The following is an 18,820-nucleotide window of genomic DNA, read 5'->3' on the forward strand; positions in this document are numbered from 1 at the left end:
ACAGCCGTGCTCATCAGAGAATCCAGAGGGGACCACTGACAAAACGTGAGCAGGCAAAGTGTCACTGTCCCAAGAAACTATGGGATCAGAGCTGAGGGGATCCTAAGGAGCTACAGAAATAGTCAGAGGAGCCTCATCATTCCTGGAAGATGTGTTGGATTCAATAAGGAGTGCTCTCTCCAGAACAAATTTTGGATCAGTCCAACCCTGGCTGGCAACAGCTCTCATTGCCTGCTACTTGTTTTATTGTTTAAAATAATAACTCCTTTTCCTCAGAGCCTAGGTCAGATAACCCCACTGGTGTTCTTAGAACTGCCCAGGGGCTGGCATGTTTCCAGGGGGGACCAGACTCAGGGAAGTGATGGCATCTCTCCGCTACTTGGTTCCAGACATTGTGATGAATTGCAGACATTTCTAAACAGTTGACTCTCAAAATGTCACCTGCAAGACTTTTGCTCTCCAGAAGTTATGCAAGCAGCTTTGGGCTGAATAAGGATGTGGTTAGTCTACTTGGATGGTTAAATGGATGAGGGGTTGGGGGACATCACACATTTTGCTCTTGGTCTTCATTGGAACTGACCAAGGGTTCATGTAATAGAAAGAGACAGTGGCTTGTTCTCAGTAAACCCGAGTTAGTTACTTACCTGTGAAATGGTTTCAACTGGTTTACCATGAACGACTGTGGACCAAAGGAATTATGAGTTGTGTTTATGTGTATGATTTTTGTTTCTCTTTCAAACAGCTCCCGGATGAAGAGGGTATAGTTGACAATATGACCATTTGTCCTTACTGGAGGGTCCCAGGTCACTAAGATCTCCTGAGGGCCCTTGGCCAGCAATCTTGGAGGTTCCATCCCTGAAGGCGCTGAGGGGCTGGTTCGATCTTTGACAAGTGGACTCAAAACACCCCCTTGGCTGTTGTTGGCCATCACTGTATAGCCATACTCCACACCTGGGGTGAGAGTAAAGTCATGATACCGAGTCTCCAGGCCGGTGTACACAATTGTTCCATCCCTCCTCAGCTCATAGCTTCTGATCCGGCCATTTGGGATTCTGGGCAGTTTCCAGGTGATTTCTATGGATTCTGAGCCTGTAACTTGCAGTTTTGGAGGGTCCATGTTCTGTGGTGGGGCCTCCATTGTCCAGGCAGACTCTGGCACGCTCGCCGTGCAGCCTCCCTTGGTACACGCCACCAGGGAGAAATTATACTGCGTATAAGGCTGCAGGTGGGAAACCAACAGAGTCAGGTTCTGCCCAGCGGGATACTCTTTATCATCCAACCTGAGTAAATACTGAGTGATCTCTCCATTCTGAATCGATGGCGGGGACCAAGATATATTTATCTGAGTGGCGCTGATGGTCCTCAGAGCTGGAGGGTGGACCCCTGCAGGGGCAGCCTCAAGGGTTGTGATGCTGGTGGTTGTGCTGGCAGAGCAGCCCCCACTGGTACAGGCTGTGACCCCATAGCTGTATGTGGAGAAAGGGAGCAGCTTCTCATCGGTGTAATTGAAAGTCACAGCATCAAAGCTGAAAGGATAGAGCACTCCATTTCTCTGCAGCCTGTAGGATTGGATGATGCCATTAGGCTGTTCTGGAGAGACCCAGGCAATCAGCACTTTGGGAGGATTCACAGATACCTGGGCTACCTCAGGTGGACAGAGGCCATCCGGAGGTGCCTGCCTGGTCCTCACCCCACTCCAAGAGCTGCAGGTGTGGCCGGCTGAGTTCCAAGCATGGACTTTGTATTCACACTGCATCCATGGCTGCAGACCTGTGTCATTATATATAAATGTATTCCTCTCAGTATTAGACTCTATGAAAACAATTTTCTCATCAGCCTGGATTGTCTGATTCCCCCAAGCTTTTCCCTCGAAGCATCTGCGAATCACTTCATAGCGAATTATCTTTCCATTGGGTTTAATGGGCTCCGACCAGCTCAGCTCAACACTGGTGGAGCCCACCGACTGGATGGTGGGAGCCGGCTGAGAGTGGGGGGCGGCTTCCTCCGTCCAGAGAGGCTGGGGTGCCGAGTGTGCACAGCCCGCCCTGGTGCAGGCCTCCAGGGTCAGGGTGTAGCGTGTGAAGGGGTCCAAGCGTCGGAAGAGAAACTGACGATTCAGGCCAGTGTACTCCAGAATGTCCTCACTGAAGACATTGTATGTCTGCAGGAAGATGGAAAATAAAGCATACGGTTTCTTGGTGTCGTTATTTTGTGACTTTTAACTTCTTTCTCCTATTCCTCATCTTGATGACCCTAACCCAGAAGAAGCATTCTGATATTAATTTGAGGAATGGGATCTTTGCTCTCCCTTTTTTAAGTTGGATGTCATGTAATCAGTCAGCTCAGTTGTGTCCGACTCTGTGTGTGTCACGTAAGCACATATCTAAAAGCTAAGAGTTACTGAACCTGATTCTTTGACTTAAAGAGTGCTCATGGGGTTTCCTCCTATTTTTATTTTTTTTTTTAGAAGTGAGGATTAGTATTCCAGTTCACTATTTTATAAATATTAAGTGCTTCTGATTTCATCCTGAGTAGGCTAATAGGGCATATCCACATTGGTCTATCTCCTATAGTATTTATTGGAAAATGGATTATAATGCTTAATAATTGGTACTAGAGTGCCATGGCGGGAAACTTATCAATGTGTCTGTGTATAGACACACATGTATGTGCCGAGGTCCACATATATGTTATGCATGTGTATAAAAACATAGATGTGAGGAGACAAGGAATGGAAAAAGCCACCCTATGTTCTCTCACCAGTTATGGAAAAATTGATGACTGCTTTGGAGCAAAATATTCTTTTGTTCTGGGGAAAACCATCTGAATATTCATGACACAAATGCACAGCACGTTTCCAACGTCTACTACTCATTGTTCTTTAGGGAAGAGGAGAAGCAACTTAACTTGTTGTAGATGTTCTTGAATGATGGTTTCCCACCCTTTCATACTTCAGTACATCTGAGAGATAGGAGATACTCCTGTACATGGTTGTGACACTTTAATGGTGCATCTTAAAATGAGATAGATACATATACAAGTCCCTTGGGAGGCATATCTTCCCACAGGTTGTTCCTATGGAAGCTTGACTTAGACTGGGTTGTTGATGTACTTTAACATTATTTAAGATTAAATAACCTAGACTTGGAAATCTTCTTGTTGGACTAGTGTATTTTGATGTGATTTTCTTGTTGGGGTCTCAAGGCAAGATCACCCTCCTGAGGGAAGGGGTATAGAGTGTTTTCTGGAGGGAATACAGATTACATAATCAATTTGAAAGCCTCAATGATTCTCTGTCCCCTCACATCCCATATTCACCTGGCAAATTTTTCAGTTCAGTTCAGTCATTCAGTTGTGTCCAACTCTTTGCAACCCCATGGACTGCAGCATGCCAGGCTTCCCTGGCCATCACCAGCTCTGAGAGTTTGCTCAGACTCATGTCCATTGAATTGGTGATGCCATCCAACCATCTCATCCTCTGTCGTCCCCTTCTCCTCCTGCCTTCAATCGTTCCCACCATCAGGGTCTTTTCAGTGAGTCAGTTCTTCGCATCAGGTGGCCACAGTATTGGAGTTTCAGCTTTAGCATCAGTCCTTCCAATGAATATTCAGGACTGATTTCCTTTAGGATGCACTGGTTGGATCTGCTTGCAGTCCAGGGGACTCTCAAGAGTCTTCTCCAGCCCCGCAGTTCAAAAGTAACAATTCTTCAGCACTCAGCTTTCTTTACAGTCCAACTCTCATATGACTACTGGAAAAACCATAGCTTTTACTAGACAGAACTTTGTTGGCAAAGTTATGTCTTTGCTTTTTAATACGCTGTCTAGGTTGGTCATAGCTTTTCTTCCAAGGAGCAAATGTCTTTTAATTTCATGGCTGCAGTCACCATCTGAAGCAAATTTCTAATTAATGCTAAATTCATTTTTCCCTCTCAAACTGAGCTTCTAACTGAGTTTGGACAAAAACAGCCAAATATATTGACTGGAGCCCTGCATATTCATTGGAAGGATTGGTGCTCAAGCTGAAGCTCCAATACTTTGGCCACCTGATGTGAAGAGCCATCTCACTGGAAAATACCATTATGCTGGGAAAGATTGCAGGCAGGAGGAGAAGGGGGCAACAGAAGATGAGATGGTTCATGGCATCATTGATTCAATGGATGTGAGTTTGAGCAAACTCTGGGAGACAGTGAAAGACAGGGAAGCCTGGTGTGCTGCAGTCCACGGAGTGGCAAAGAAATGCACATGACTTAGTGAGTGCACAACAACAATAACAACATATTGACTGGTCTCATTTGGAACTTATTACTATAAGTTATTACTTATTATATTAACTATTATTACTATAGTTATTACTATAACTTTTAAATAGATGATCACCAACTATAGAACCATATGCTTACTCTCTCCTTTTCCAAAGTGATTATTTCATGTCTCTCCTTTCCCTACTAATGGGCAACCTCTCCTGTTGTTGACATGACCCCATGTTTGACTGAGGAAACTAGAGGCAGTCAGAGAGGAATGTTCTCCCACTATATATCCTCACCACCATATGCATGTGAATCTAGACACACGCTATTTGCCTCCCTTCCTTTTGTTATGGATACAGTATTTCTGCCCCCACAGAGACCACCTGGGCCCTGGATCCCATGCCCTCCTCCTTCATATAGATTTCACTCTCACAATTACTCTCATTATTTCTTGCATCACTGGTTTATCTCCTTCTACTGAGTTACTTCCATTAGCATTTAAATGTACTCTAGTATCTTTCATTGATTTTTTGAAGAAAATTTCTTGACACCATAGTCCCCTGGCTCATGCTCCATTTCTCTGCTTTTCTTTCCATCTACACTTCTTTGAGGCGTTGCTATCCTATTTCCTCAAAACATCCGATCAGGTTTCCCGTTTTACCACTTGATTTTCTTGTCAAGATCACAATGACCTCTTGGTTTCCAAATACAGGGTCATATCTCTGTCCTCTTTTACTTATCTCTCTATACCATTTGGCGCATTTTCTCTTCCCTTTTGGAATATCCCACTCATCTATTTTTCCTCCCTCACTTGCCAGATCCTCTCCTTTCTCTTGACCTCCAAATTTTTGTTGACCTCCAAATTTTTGTATTCCCCAGGGCTTGATTCCAGGCTCTCTTCATCTCCAGTTATAGTCTCTCCATAGCTGATCTGCTCTAGGACTTTGGGTTTGAACATTACCCATCTGCTCATGAATTCCAAATATATATATCTTCATGAAGCACTCGAGAGAGTTCTAGACTTGTACCTCCACCTGCCTACTTGTCTCCTTAGACCTGCCTGCACACCTTCCAGCCTTACCTTTCTGGTTACGGACTCAAAACCAAAACCTGTAAGTCATTCAGAAATATTCCTTTTTCTTCACATGTCACATTTAGCTCATTAACAAATATCATCATCTCTACCTTCTCAATGCATTCCCAATCCACCCACATTTCTCTGCCTTCACAACTTCCACTGGGATTCAACCCACAGTCAATTCCTCTCTGAATTCTTAACAGACTCCAAACAGCACTGGTCTTATAGCCCACTTTCTACCTAGGAGCCAAAGTGATTTAAAAAAATATAAATTTGATTGGGCTATTCTTTTGCCTAAACACTTCCATAATTTTTCACCATACTCAGAATTCTAAGCTCTGATCACAGACCACAAGGTTGTACACCATCCACTCCCTACTGATCCCCTGAGTCTCTTCTAGTATTCTCTCCCCTCCCCCACCTCCCCCAGCCGTTGTTTCAACCACACTGGCTTTCTTTCACTGATGTGAAGACACCAAGTGCATCGCTGGCTTCAGGTCCTGCGTTTCCTGTTCTCACATCTTCACATGACTGCCTCTGTCTTATCATTCAGGGCTCAGCTCAAATGTCAACTCAGTTCAAATGATCATCCATTCTCAAGAATGAGTAGGAATTATTACAGAATACTGCTAGTATTCTGTAATACTGCTAGTATTTAATTTGCTAGTTCTGTTCACCACTCTCTGAAGATCTCTGGTCTATCTGTGTACTAGCTTTTTGTTTGACACACACATACACACACGTAAAGTCTATAACAGGAGGAACCGTGCCTGTCTTGTTCACTCTTGAATAATTGCCTGGCACATAGTAGAAGCACAATAAATATTTGGCAAAATGCAAATGCAGGTATAAGGGGTAGATATTTTTATTGTCAGTCATTCTAGGAAAAGGCAGACGCTGGGACAGGAAGCAAATACTCGTAATCAGGGGTGCCTTGATGGGTGTGAGAAAAGAAACTCTTCTTTCTGCTGGGAACCTTAGCTCTGTGGCTTGGATTGCAAAGCCATGGTTCCTAAGGCTCAGGCCTCCTGTCCCAGAGTTGGTGAAGTCTGGCTGTGTCACACACTGGGGGCTGGGAGAAAGCAGTTGCTAGTGCTGCCTGCAGTAGGCCTGGAGGTGGGCGGAGAAGCAGCCAGCACACCAGGCAGCGAGGCAGCCTTCAGGGAGGCCCATGAGAGCGGGCCTGGGGTACGAGCTCTAGTTATGGCTCTAAGTCACTCCCGTAGGTAATTTCCTGCCGGCATCCTCCTCGTAGGGGTTTCAGGAAAGCTTTACTCAAAGGCAAAGCTGAGTCTCAGCTGTTCTCTATGGATTTAGTGGGGAAGTCTTTGCCACCTTGAGAGACAGTGGTCAAGGAGAGGCAGAGTGTCTATGAGAGGTGTAGCGGATGGAAATTCTGCAGCCCCAGCCTGTACAAGGCAGTTGGTGAGGGCCTGAGTAGTGGTCCAGGGCCAGAGAAGACTACGGGCTGAGGCAGTAATAAGTGGACAGCTGAGTTGCCAGTACCACTGTGGAAGAAAATCGGAAGGGAGATGAGGCTGTTTCTCATGTGGGTGATGCTTCAAAGCATCTTAACTTGGGTAATAGTGGAAATGTAACCTCATTTGAGCTCGCAGACTGGTGAAGCCTGGGTTATATGTGACATTAACAAGACTGCATCTCCTGGCCACACAGGGACATTGGGGACTTAGCAGACATGTGGGGCTTCCTGTTTCCTGCTGAGTGAGCTCCATTCAAAGTGCATATTAGAGAAAGCTTGAGCAAAGGGCTGGGCAGGACCATTCAGGACGTAGTAGGAACACAGTCATTTGGAGTTCAGTTCTGGTGTGACTTCCTAGCTTCAAATCCCAGTTTGATCATCGTAATGCTATTTAGCCTTGGACAATGATTTAGCCTTTATGTGCGTGGTGAGATTTAATGATACCTATCGCATAAGGCTGATGTGAGGATTAAATGAGATAATCCACGGAGAGTACTTAGCCAGTGTCAGGTTCACAGGAAGCATGACACATGTGAGCTACTTTTCTCTGATCTATGATCAAGCGCCTGGAGGAGCTATCGGGAAGAATTAACCAGACTGTGAAGGGAGTGTTCCCGCAGTGACCTGATGGCATGTCAGGGCTCATCTATTTATCTGGAGAACACCAAACATGACCGCATATCCAGGGTAGACTTTACCTTAATCACACCATTGGTTCTCGCAGGCTCTGACCACTGCAGCAGCAACGCCCGCCCATTCTCTTTCTGCTCAACTGTGAAGTTGCTCAGCCCACTGGGGGAAGATTCGAGGGTCTGAACCAGAGTCCAGGGGCTTGAAACTTCTCCGGCCTGGTTTGTGGCCACAACACCGACGTGATACGTGGTGAAGGGTTCCAAACCAAACAGGTGGGCTTGATAGCTGGTTCCCTGGAAGAAAATGAACAGGTTAGTCTCCTTTTGGAAAACTGCTACCAGTGGCTAGAAGGTCATTCTCTGGACAAGGTATCTCACCACTGGCAGCACAAAGAGCACAGCAGAGCTTTGAATTATTAAGAAAACAATATGGTGTTTTCTTGTTGTTCACACGCTAAATGTATTACCTAATGTTGTGTGATTTCATACATACACATCTCATAGCAGATAGGATCTTTGCTTTTCCAGAGCTTGCAACCCAAGGGATGTGATATATAATTACAACAATACAAAAATCTAAGATGTTTCAGGTCAGCGTCGCATCCAGATTATGATGGAAATCAGTGGTACCAAGGTGCATGGCAGGGAATGGGATAATCTTAGGGGGGGATAATCTTAGGGGTCTAGAAATTGAACCACAGCAACCCTATTTCTCTCCCTTTAAACCCCAAAACTATTTGTTTATATAGAAAACTCTCCCCATCTCTCCAGTATCCTCTTTCATTCTCTTGGTATGCATACACATTTTACAAAGGCAATAAAATAAACACAAGAAAACAACCACCAATTGAACTATAAATGCACAAACATCCAGAGAGCAGTCTACTATTAATATCACTGTGAAAATCTCATTTGTTAAAAACGTGCTAACTAAAACTATTAAATTTACCAAAAATAATTGTTAGCTAGGTTTTGAGTGTTTGGTTTTTGTTAATTTAAAATTAAAAAAAGAAGGATGGCACAATGAGTTATCCTCTGCTTGGAGACCAGCATTTACCATATTTTGCTTAATTAAACTGCCAAGAATCCTAAGGTGCTGTTTCCTTAGGATTGGGCTGGATGGAAATACCTGCTTACAGACAGAAATTATGTCTGCAAGTGACCAGTAATGTGTGTATATAGGTAAACACACACTCACAGACTCTTTCTGTCGTGTACCTATTGGGTGTGGATAATCACAAGGTACTTTTTACTGGTTTAGTAGGATATTTACACTTAATGGTGCATGAGGTCAGCTTTGGTTTATTTGATGCTTAAATGTGACAGATAGTCTCCAATTGTCTTTTCTTGGTGGGCACAGGAGGAGGAACGTGAGATGAAGAAGAGGAAGTTATTTCTGAGAGTAGGTTCCAGAGAGAACCAAAGTCATGTATATGGAAATTCTTTCTGAGGGCATCCAAATAACATTTTGAGTAGAATCTAGAATAATTCTGAAACAAATCCAACTGAACCACTTTTCAAAAAAACCTGGTCAGACAAAACCAAAACACCGTAGAAATCATTTTTGACACCATTTCCCCACATCCTTGGTGATAAGTTTTGTAAGTTTGTATGAGTTAATGTTTATTATGTGTTGAACACAAGCAGAGGAAATATAATTTCCTTTACTTATCAAAAACTTGTAAAGTCAATTTTCCTGTTTCAATAAGGTCCTATTATGATATTACACGCTAACCTCTTGAAATCTTTTAATATTTAAACATTTGCTAAGCGACCAGACTCTGAAACAAATTTTACAGAAATACTAATTTCTCTTTTTTGAAATATTAAAAGTTAGATCATAAATATTTAAAACTTATTTCTCCAACAACATTGGATTGGCCTTTTAGATAAATATAGCACAGAGCTAGAATGACCATAATGAATATTAAAGCTGAAGATGCTACAAGTCCCGATTACAAACATTCTTTTCTGATAAATGATTCCTTTTCTGTGGAAATAGGGCAAACATGGGCAAGATTAATAATGCAAAAAAGAACAATTCTTTGTTCAGAATATTCGGTAATAGATGCCAAAAAAGCATCAGCTCCAAAGCAAATAGTAATCACCTCTAACAGATTATATATATAAAAAAAGGTAGGCTGCTGGGGGACATTTAGAGATCCTTTTGTCGTAAGAAACATGAAAAGCATGTGGGCTATAAAGCAAAAACATATGTATATTGTCAATAGCAGCACCTGCTCAATTACAGTTTATTTCAGAGCTGAGAATTCCGTTCAGCCCCTAGATGGCAATACTATCAAACACTTTTGGTACCAAGAGTGCTCAATGATTAACAACCGACGTTCAGTCATCCAACACACTCCAGGCAACCATTTAAAAAATAACAAAACTGATTTCATTATAGATTCTTTTAATAAACATTTATAGCCAGATCCTTAAAAGCAGAAGTACTGAAAACGCTGTGGCCTCAAAACCTCCACTATCTAATGTGGAAATATGACCTGCATGTCTTGAGCTGAAGTTCATGCATGCCTGACAGAAATTTTTATATGTAGACTCCTACAAAAGGTGATTACAGTGGTTGTTTTACTTAATTTGATCTATATATCTTCTTAAAAAAATAGAAATAGTCACATATCATAAACATAAAGGAAACATGAAGGAGAATTTTTATATCATAAATTTATACTGATGACAAATTCCTGTATTATGTTAACTTGTTATTTCCGCAAAGGTACAACACACACACACATTCACACACACACATGCTTTAAATAAACCTCAGTGGCAGCCACGCTTTTTGTCAGTACTTAGTAAAGTTTATATAAAAAATAAAGAAAACTTAAAAATGACAGGACAGTCCTTATAAATATATCCTGTGGTAATAACCAAATCTCAATACCAACAGATGTTTCAGGAAATCATTTATGTCATTCTTCCCTGAATGGATTTCTAATCTCAGAGTTCCCTAGTTTGGAATCTTACTATAAAATCTGGGCACTATAAAATCTCTGTAGATTGGGTTGTGTCTTGCCTGTTTATTTAGTTACTTGTGATTTTTCTTAAATTCAGAATATTTGCTTGAGCCCTGTGGATCTTACATGCTTGGGGTTCCTTTCCTTACTCTGGGAAAAGTCCTTATTAAAAACCATTTTCCTTACTTCTTCTCCTCTGCTGCTCCTTTCCTCCTTCCCTCTGGAGATAATCTTAATTCAAGGCTCTTCCTTTTTCTCTCCATTGTTGTCATTTTATTTCCCTTTCCAGTCCTACTGATTTTTTTTTTTTTTTTTTAGATATACATGTTTTTGTTACCCCTGACCTCTGGGCTACCAACTTATATCTGCTTCCCTTTTGTTTTTGCCCCGTCCATGCTTACCTCCACATAATGTACCTATTTTAAAAAATTCTGGAAGTGTCTTAACCACTTCCATTAGGCAGCAGATGAAAAGAATGACTCAGTAAAGGAAAACAGAAATAATCTGTTCTCTGCAACCTAATACTTTCCATGAGACTTAACGCTTTTTGTTCTTAATCTGATAGGCATGAGAGTCAGCATCTGGATGGGTTTCCCTGATGGCTCAGCAGTAAAGAATCTGCCTGCCACTGCAGGAGAGGGGGTTCAGTCCCTGGCTCAGAAAGATCCCCTGGAAAAGGAAATGGCAACCCACTGCAGTATTCTTGCCTGGCAAATCCCATGGACAGAGGAGCCTGGTGGGCTACAGTCCATGGGGTCACAGAGTAGGCAGATACGACTGAGCGACTAAGCAACAAACAGCATCTGGGTACAAATCAGTGAGTCCTTTTATGAGACATAAGACAAGACTCTCTGGAACACTCTGCCAGTTGAGGTTCTGCGGGCAATTTGAACTACATTTTAACCTCTCAACTCTGCTCCTGGGGCACATGAAACTACTTGGAGTCTTCGCCAGCCTGACAATTTTACACCATCTCCTCTGATTATTTTTGATGACTTGAAGTGCCCCAAAGGTGGCCATGGGGTCAATAGGTTTATGTAGGTTGAAAATGATCAAAAATTACCATTGATCTGTAGCTGTCAATAAAAGGCTGCATGGGGAGACTCCCTGCACAAATGTTTAAACTGCATAAAGCAACCTAACTTAGTCATCTTTGAGTCTATTGATCTGATGATCCAGCAGTTTCCAGAGCCTTCCCTCTGGTCTTTAAGGTGCATTTTCATTGAACCCATTTTCCTTGGCCCTAAAGACTCTTTTTATTCTGCTCCTATCAATGAACTAGAGCAGTGATGTCTGGGCACTGCTGTGCTCATCAAGTCTTATGTGTGCTTATTATATTCTAGAAAGGGTTAATCTTCCTGCTAAGTCTAAGTCACTTCAGTCGTGTCTGACTCTTTGCAAACCTATAGACTATGGTACATCAGGCTCTTCTGTCCATGAGATTTTCCAGGCAAGAATACTGGAGTGGGTTGCCATGCCCTTCTCTAGGGGATCTTCCTGACCCAGGGATCGAACCTGTGTCTTTTACCTCCCCTGTGTTGGCAGGGTTCATTACCACTAGCACCACCTGGGAAGCCCAATCTTTCTGGTGACCTTAAACTTTATTCCTAGCCAATGAGGTTTCTTCTGCCTTTACCCCTTATCTTGAGCTCCTCATTTAAAGAGGTGACTTTTGGTTTATCAGTCTTTACCTGATTGTAGGATATTTCCTTGCCTCCTTAATTCTCATGAATGTCAAGAGCCAGAGAATACATCATATCAAAAGTATGCTTTTTTTTTTTTTTGTAGAGAGCTTCAGAGAACTCTAGATCTAAATATATTAACTTCTATAAGTATAAATATATTAACTTCAGTTGAACCACTTGGATACTGCTTCTCCATTTTATCAAAAGTTATAGTTACATTGTCATAATGATAAAATAAAGGAATGGTTATTGAGAAGCTTCTGGCTTAGTTACAACTGATGCATGAGAAATAGAAGAAGTTCTCATTTAGCATCACTTGAAATTCATGGCTTTGAGCAGAGTACATCCAATCAACTGGATGACTTGTATACAGTTTAGTGCATTAAAAATTCAACACAAGATATTCTTCTAGATCTCTGAAAGCCAGATAATTTGAGTTGTTATCAGTCTATATTTCTTTCCATTTATGAAGTTAGTTTTTGAGTTCTTCAAAAGCTTATCAATATAATTTATATCTAGTACTTATTTTGTAAAAATCAAATCAGTCTTAATACAGAAATGATCTATCACCCATCACCAAATATCAACCTTGAATGCTCATTCATGGTTATCTAAGCATGGATTTCCAAGACTGCAAAACGTTAATACAGTAAGAAAATTTCCACTGATTTCACACATTCACTGACATTATGGGTGCCATCTCTGCCTACAGATCTCTTGGTTGGTGGGATAAAGAAGACATTTTTTGATGACACATAAATACATGTAGAGTTGCTCCAGAATCTAAGATCAGCTCAGTTCAGTTCAGTCACTCAGTTGTGTCTGACTATTTGTGACCCCATGGACTGCAGCATGCCAGGCTCCCCTGTCCATCACCAACTACCGGAGTTTGCTCAAACTCATGTCCATCGATTTGGTGATGCCATCCAACCATCTCATCCTGTCATCCCCTTCTCCTCCTGCCTTCAATCTTTCCCAGAATCAGAGTCTTTTCTAATGAGTCAGCTCTTTGCATCAGGTGGCCAAAGTACTGGAGTTTCAGCGTCAGCATCAGTCCTTCTAATGAATATTCAGGATTGATCTCCTTTAGGATGGACTGGTTGGATCTCCTTGCAGTCCAAAGGACTCTCAAGACTCTTCTCCAACACCACAGTTCAAAAGCATCAATCTTCAGCACTCAGCTTTCTTTATGGTCCAACTCTCACACCCATACATGACTACTGGAAAAACCAGAGCTTTGACCATACAAATCTTTGTTGACAAAGTAATGTCTCTCCTTTTTAATATATTATCTAGGTTTGTCATAGCTTTTCTTCCAAGGAGCAGATAGACAGTATAAGAAAGGTAGAAGAAAATACCCTTTAGGTCATGGTCTACTGTGACGCATGTGAACAGTGTGTTTCTCAGGCAGCATTGCTTAGTGGCATGACAGAGGTCCTGAAACGGTCAGTGGAAACAGTTAGCATTGTGGGCCAGGAGCTGCTTTCAATTCTTTCAGTGCTTTGGGGCATCTGGTACAAGACTGCAAAGTGGTGTGGGGGATACAAGATGGATAGGACAGGCTTCTGATTCTTAGGAGCTTATAATCTAATAGAGCATATCAACAATGCATACAGACACACACAAATCAGAGTGTAGTAAATGCTATAACTGAGTGCCAGGAAAATCAGGGAATTACTGAGGGGATACTTCTAGTTGGGAAAGGAGGAGGTAAGGCATTGGGGAAAACTTCATTGGCATCTGATATAAGACAGGAAAGATGTAAAGTTTGAGTAGATGAAAATGTGTGCAGGATTGGAGGAAATAGAAAAAAAAACTGCAGGATACGTTTGGGAAAGAGCTAACAGTTGAATGAGCCAAAGAGTTGTGGATATAGGGCAATAGTTGGGAGTAAGGCAGGGAAGAGGGTGGTATGACTGGAAGGGATTGCGGAATGTCACCCTAAAGTTTTTGGACCATATTTCATAGGAAACAATCAGCAACGTGAGAGAAAATTTTAAGAAATAATTATAGTTATAAATAAGTAAAGAACTCTACCATTTGAAGGAATGATGGAAGAACTTTAAAATTTTGCCCTGTCATAGTACAGGTTAGTGGCTGGTAAAATAATAAATCTGTTTAGATGAAATAATTAATTTAATTATTATTCAGCCAAAATGTATAGATTTTTCATATGTAAAAGGTAGTAGAGTGCTTTCGTAGGAATTAGATTTTGCAGCAACATGGATGAACCTAGAGTTTATCATACTAAGTGAATTAAGTCAGCTAGGGAAAGACAAATACATTGCTTATATGTGGAATATTAAAAAATGATACAAATCAACACATAAAAAAACATAGATAAACTTGCAGACATAGAAAATAAACTTATAGCTATTAAAGTGGAAAGAGGGGACCAGGGAGATAAATTAGGAGTCTGTGATTATCATATACAAACTACTATATATAAAATAAACAATAAGGGTAATTTAGGAGTTTGGATTAAAATATACATACTATATATACAAAACAGATACACACCAAGGACCTACTGTATAGCACAGAAAACTCTACTTAATATTTTCAATAACCTATAAGGGAAACGAATCTGAAAAGAACACACATACATCATATCTGAACCACTTTTCTGCACACCTGAAACTAACATGTTATAAATCAATACTTTAATGGGAAAAAGAAAAAAATAGATATGCTATAAATAGTAAACGTACAATTAGAAACTAAATAATGTTGATATAAAAATGCTCATCATCACAGATAATATACATAAGCGACTATGGCAGCTATACAAAGAGGTCGAAGCCATTATTCTTCAACTGTGTATGATAACGCCAAATATGTGCCTTGTTCAGCTCATAATCTTAAGAGACAAAGTTTCTGCTCCTATAAATTGAAACATGATAATCTTGGGAATAAGATATTTTTTTAATGTATTGAATGTTTACTCCACTTCAAAATTTCAAATTACTCTTTACACAGCGCTTGTAGTCCAGGTGGGGATTATGACAACTGGACTGAATTGAAGCCAATTATATTGTCTTGTGTTTTGACTTCCTGTCAGGATCGCATGTACCTGGGTCTGTGGTTTCTGTTGGTAGCAGGGACACATTTGTCTTGAACCATCCATACCCTTATACCCTGTACATATCAAACAGCTAGAATCAACTGGAAAAGTTTAGGGATACTGCTGATTACCACAGAGTAAAATGAAACTAATTCAAATGTATAAACAATAGGAATGAAAAGTGAAAAAGTTCCTCAGTCATGTCCAAGTATTTGGGACCCCATGAACTATACAGTCCATGGAATTCTCCAGGCAAGAATTCTGGAGTGGGTAGCTGTTCCCTTCTCCAGGGAATCTTCCCAACCCAGGGATCAAACCCAGGTCTCCTGCATTGGAGGCAGATTCATTACCAGCTAAGCCACCAGGGAAGTCCAAGAATACTGGAGTGGGTACCCTATCCCTTTTCCAGGAATCTTCCCAATCCAGAAATAGAACCAGGGTCTCCTGCATTGCTGATGGATTCTTTACCAGCTGAGCTACCAGGGAATTCCTAGTTCTGGGTTCTAACTAATGTCAGAGGGTTCAACTGGAAAGATTTTAAGAAAGTATAAATGCATATCCTCCCATTAAGTAATTGGTGACATGTATTGTCATATAATTGATTAGTCAGGAGTTTGTTATAAAAATTACAAATTTAAAATGTTTAGCTTAGAGTATTCATGTGTTAGTGCCATGTAGTATACTTTTGTGTCTTTACTTTCACAAATATTTATGTTCAGAGAAGAATGATATGTGAAAAACTAGGGGTGTGTGTGGTATTTCTTTTATCTCATTGAAGTACATCATTCATTTTGTAATGAGGGGCCAATGCAAAAAGAACATTCAATTCACAGAAGTTTTCTTTATCGACAAATGGGCTCTATCAATTTAGCCTGTAAAGCAAAAGCTAGGGTTCTTACAAAGTGAACAATGATACCTCAGGTACCATAAAAACACTGAGAGAGGAAAAGAACAGTTTGAAATGGCTCGTTTTTCAAAAGAGAAGAGGAAAAAAAAATTTGTGATAATTAAATTTTAAAGTGGCAAATCAGTCACACTAAATATTAAAAAGCAGTCCTTCAGATCTATCAAAATTAAAAATGTGCATACTCAATGACCTGGCAATCTATTTTATAGTAAAATGGTACTAAACCACATTGAACCAAATTTCATTCATTCCAGCCAGCCTTATATTTATTCAATCCTTGATTAAAAACATCTAGTGAAGGCTTCCTGTGTACTTGACACCCCCCTAAGCTCTGAGGACACAGCCGAGAACAAAAGAGATGAAACAGTACCCTCCTGAGTCTTATGTTAAAATGAGAAAAAATGGGCCATCTATAAGCAAAATGGAGAGACAGGGTCAAAAATTGTGGCAAATTATGAAGGGAATAAGTAGAGCGATGAACTAGTGTTTAGATTTAGGTGGTGGGGAGAGTGAGTCTTGGCTTAAGAAGGGTGGGTGAAAATCCTTGAAGACATTTCATTTAGAAATTTCTTTAGACTGCGGAAGAAACCATGGGAAGAACCAGGGGAGAAACTTTCAGGCAGCAGGATGAGCTTGGGAGTTTTGCTGACAGAGAGAAGCTAGTGTGAGTGTGGGTGTGAGTGAGAAGGAGAACAGCCCAAGGCACAGTCAAAGTGATGAGCAGGTGCGAGACGGTGTGCATCTTTTAGGCCAAGAGTCAGAGCCTGATGCTAATTTCAATGGAAAATTATTGAAGGTCTTTTAGCAAGGGAGTGACACAGTTTGATTTAGGTTTTAAAGAGATCATTCTTCCTTTAAAAAACTAAAAATAGAGTCATCATATGATACAGCAATCCCACTCCTATACATATATCTGGAGAAAACTCTCATTCAAAAAGCTACATGCACGGGAATGTTCCTTGCAGTACTATTCGTAAAGACCAAGACATGGAAACCACCTAAATATCCATCAGTGAATGAGAGGATAAAGAAAATGAGATACATATATACAATGGAATACTACACAGTCATAAAAGGAATTAAATAATGCTATTTGCTGCAGCATGAGTGGGACTAGAGATTATCACAGTAAGTGAAGTAAGCCAAAGACAAATATCATATATTGCTTATATGTGCAATCTAAAAAGTGATACAAATGAATTTACTTACAAAACAGAAATGGACTCACAGACATAGAAAACAAACTTTTGATTTATCAAAGGAGAAAGGCATGAGGAATAAATTAGGAGTTTGAGATTAGCAGAAAAACTATATATAAAAAAGAAAAACAACAAGGGCCTTCTGTATAGTACAGGAAATTATACTCAATATTTTGGTATAAACTATAATGGAAAATAATCTGAAAAAGAAGATGTGTTTATATATATATATATACACACACACATTAACACACATATATATATAAATAAATATATACATAAAACTGAGTACTTTGCTGTACACCATAAGCTAAAACAACACTATAAATCAACTATACCTCAATAAAAAATGTGTGGGTGTGTTAGTCACTCAGTCGTGTCTGACTCTTTGTGACCCCATGGACTGTAGCCTGCCAGGCTCCTCTGTCCATGGAATTCTCCAGGCAAGAGTAATGGAGTGGGTTGCCATTTCCTTCTCCAGGGGATCTTCCCCACCCAGGGATTGAACCCAGGTCTCCCACAGTGCAAGCAGATTCTTTACCATCTGAGTCACCAAATAAAGGAAAAAAAAAAAGAGACCACTTTGGCTGCTGTGTGAAAAATTTATGTAGGGGTTGTATTAGTCTACTCAGGCTGCCATAATAGAAATACCATGCATACTAGGTCATTTCAGCCATGTCCAGCTCTGTGAGATCCCATGGACTGTAGCCAACCAGGCTCCTCCGTCCATGGGATTTTCCAGGCAAGAGTACTGGAGTGGGTTGCCATTTCCTTCTCCAGGGGAATCTCCCTGATCCAGGGATTGAACCCAGGTCTCCCGCATTGCGGGCAGACGCTTTACTGTCTGAGCCACCAGGGAAATTGTCATACCTAGTGTAAAAATGACTTTACATGCATTATCTCGTTTCATCTGTATGACAAAGTTCTGAAAGTGGTAAGGAAACTGAGGCTTAGATAAGTAATTTGCCCGGAGTCACAGTGCTAACAAATGGCATGGTTATGTTTTATTTCTGTATTATTCTGAGTTCAAACGTCCTTGTCAACTGCATCCACAGTCCTAACGTTTTGGTCCTAGGACCCATAATTTTTAAAAATAATAAGGATCCCTAAAAGCTTTAGTTTCTGTGCTTTATATATCCCAACATTTGCTATATACAAACTTAAAATTGAGAAAATAGTAAGAAGCATATATTCTACCAGCAGAGAGAAAACATCATTACATACTTGGAAAACTCCACTGTGCACTTGAGGAGATGAGACTGAAAAAGACATATAATGTCCTCATATTAATTATCAAAATATTTTTGACCTAGTAGATTTCCTGAAAAAGTTTCTGGGACTCTAAGGGGTTCATGAACTACAATGTGATACCGCTTAACTACATTATACTCTGATTTAATTGACAGTACCAATTAAAGATTAATCAAAGATTTGTTTGAACTTTTATGCAGTGAAAGAAGGAGTCTTATACTTCTAACTTTTGATAGACACACTCATAATACTTGTGATTAAATATGAAATATCCATGTATACATAAGTCCTATTAGTA

General features: G+C 40.5%; 1 protein-coding gene across 1 annotated transcript in view; it reads right to left on the reverse strand.

Moving 5' to 3' along the window:
• USH2A (usherin) overlaps positions 1-18,820 on the reverse strand; it is a 930,103-nt gene that overhangs the window by 76,594 nt on the left and 834,689 nt on the right. Inside the window, exons 61-62 of the mRNA XM_068986285.1 lie at positions 7,505-7,732; positions 645-2,161 (exon numbers count right to left, since the gene is read on the reverse strand). Coding sequence (XP_068842386.1) covers positions 645-2,161; positions 7,505-7,732 — 1,745 coding nt within the window. The remainder of the gene's footprint in view (positions 1-644; positions 2,162-7,504; positions 7,733-18,820) is intronic.

The sequence above is a fragment of the Capricornis sumatraensis genome, chromosome 14, assembly GCF_032405125.1.
Source record: "Capricornis sumatraensis isolate serow.1 chromosome 14, serow.2, whole genome shotgun sequence".
Classification (NCBI taxonomy): Eukaryota; Metazoa; Chordata; class Mammalia; order Artiodactyla; family Bovidae; genus Capricornis; species Capricornis sumatraensis.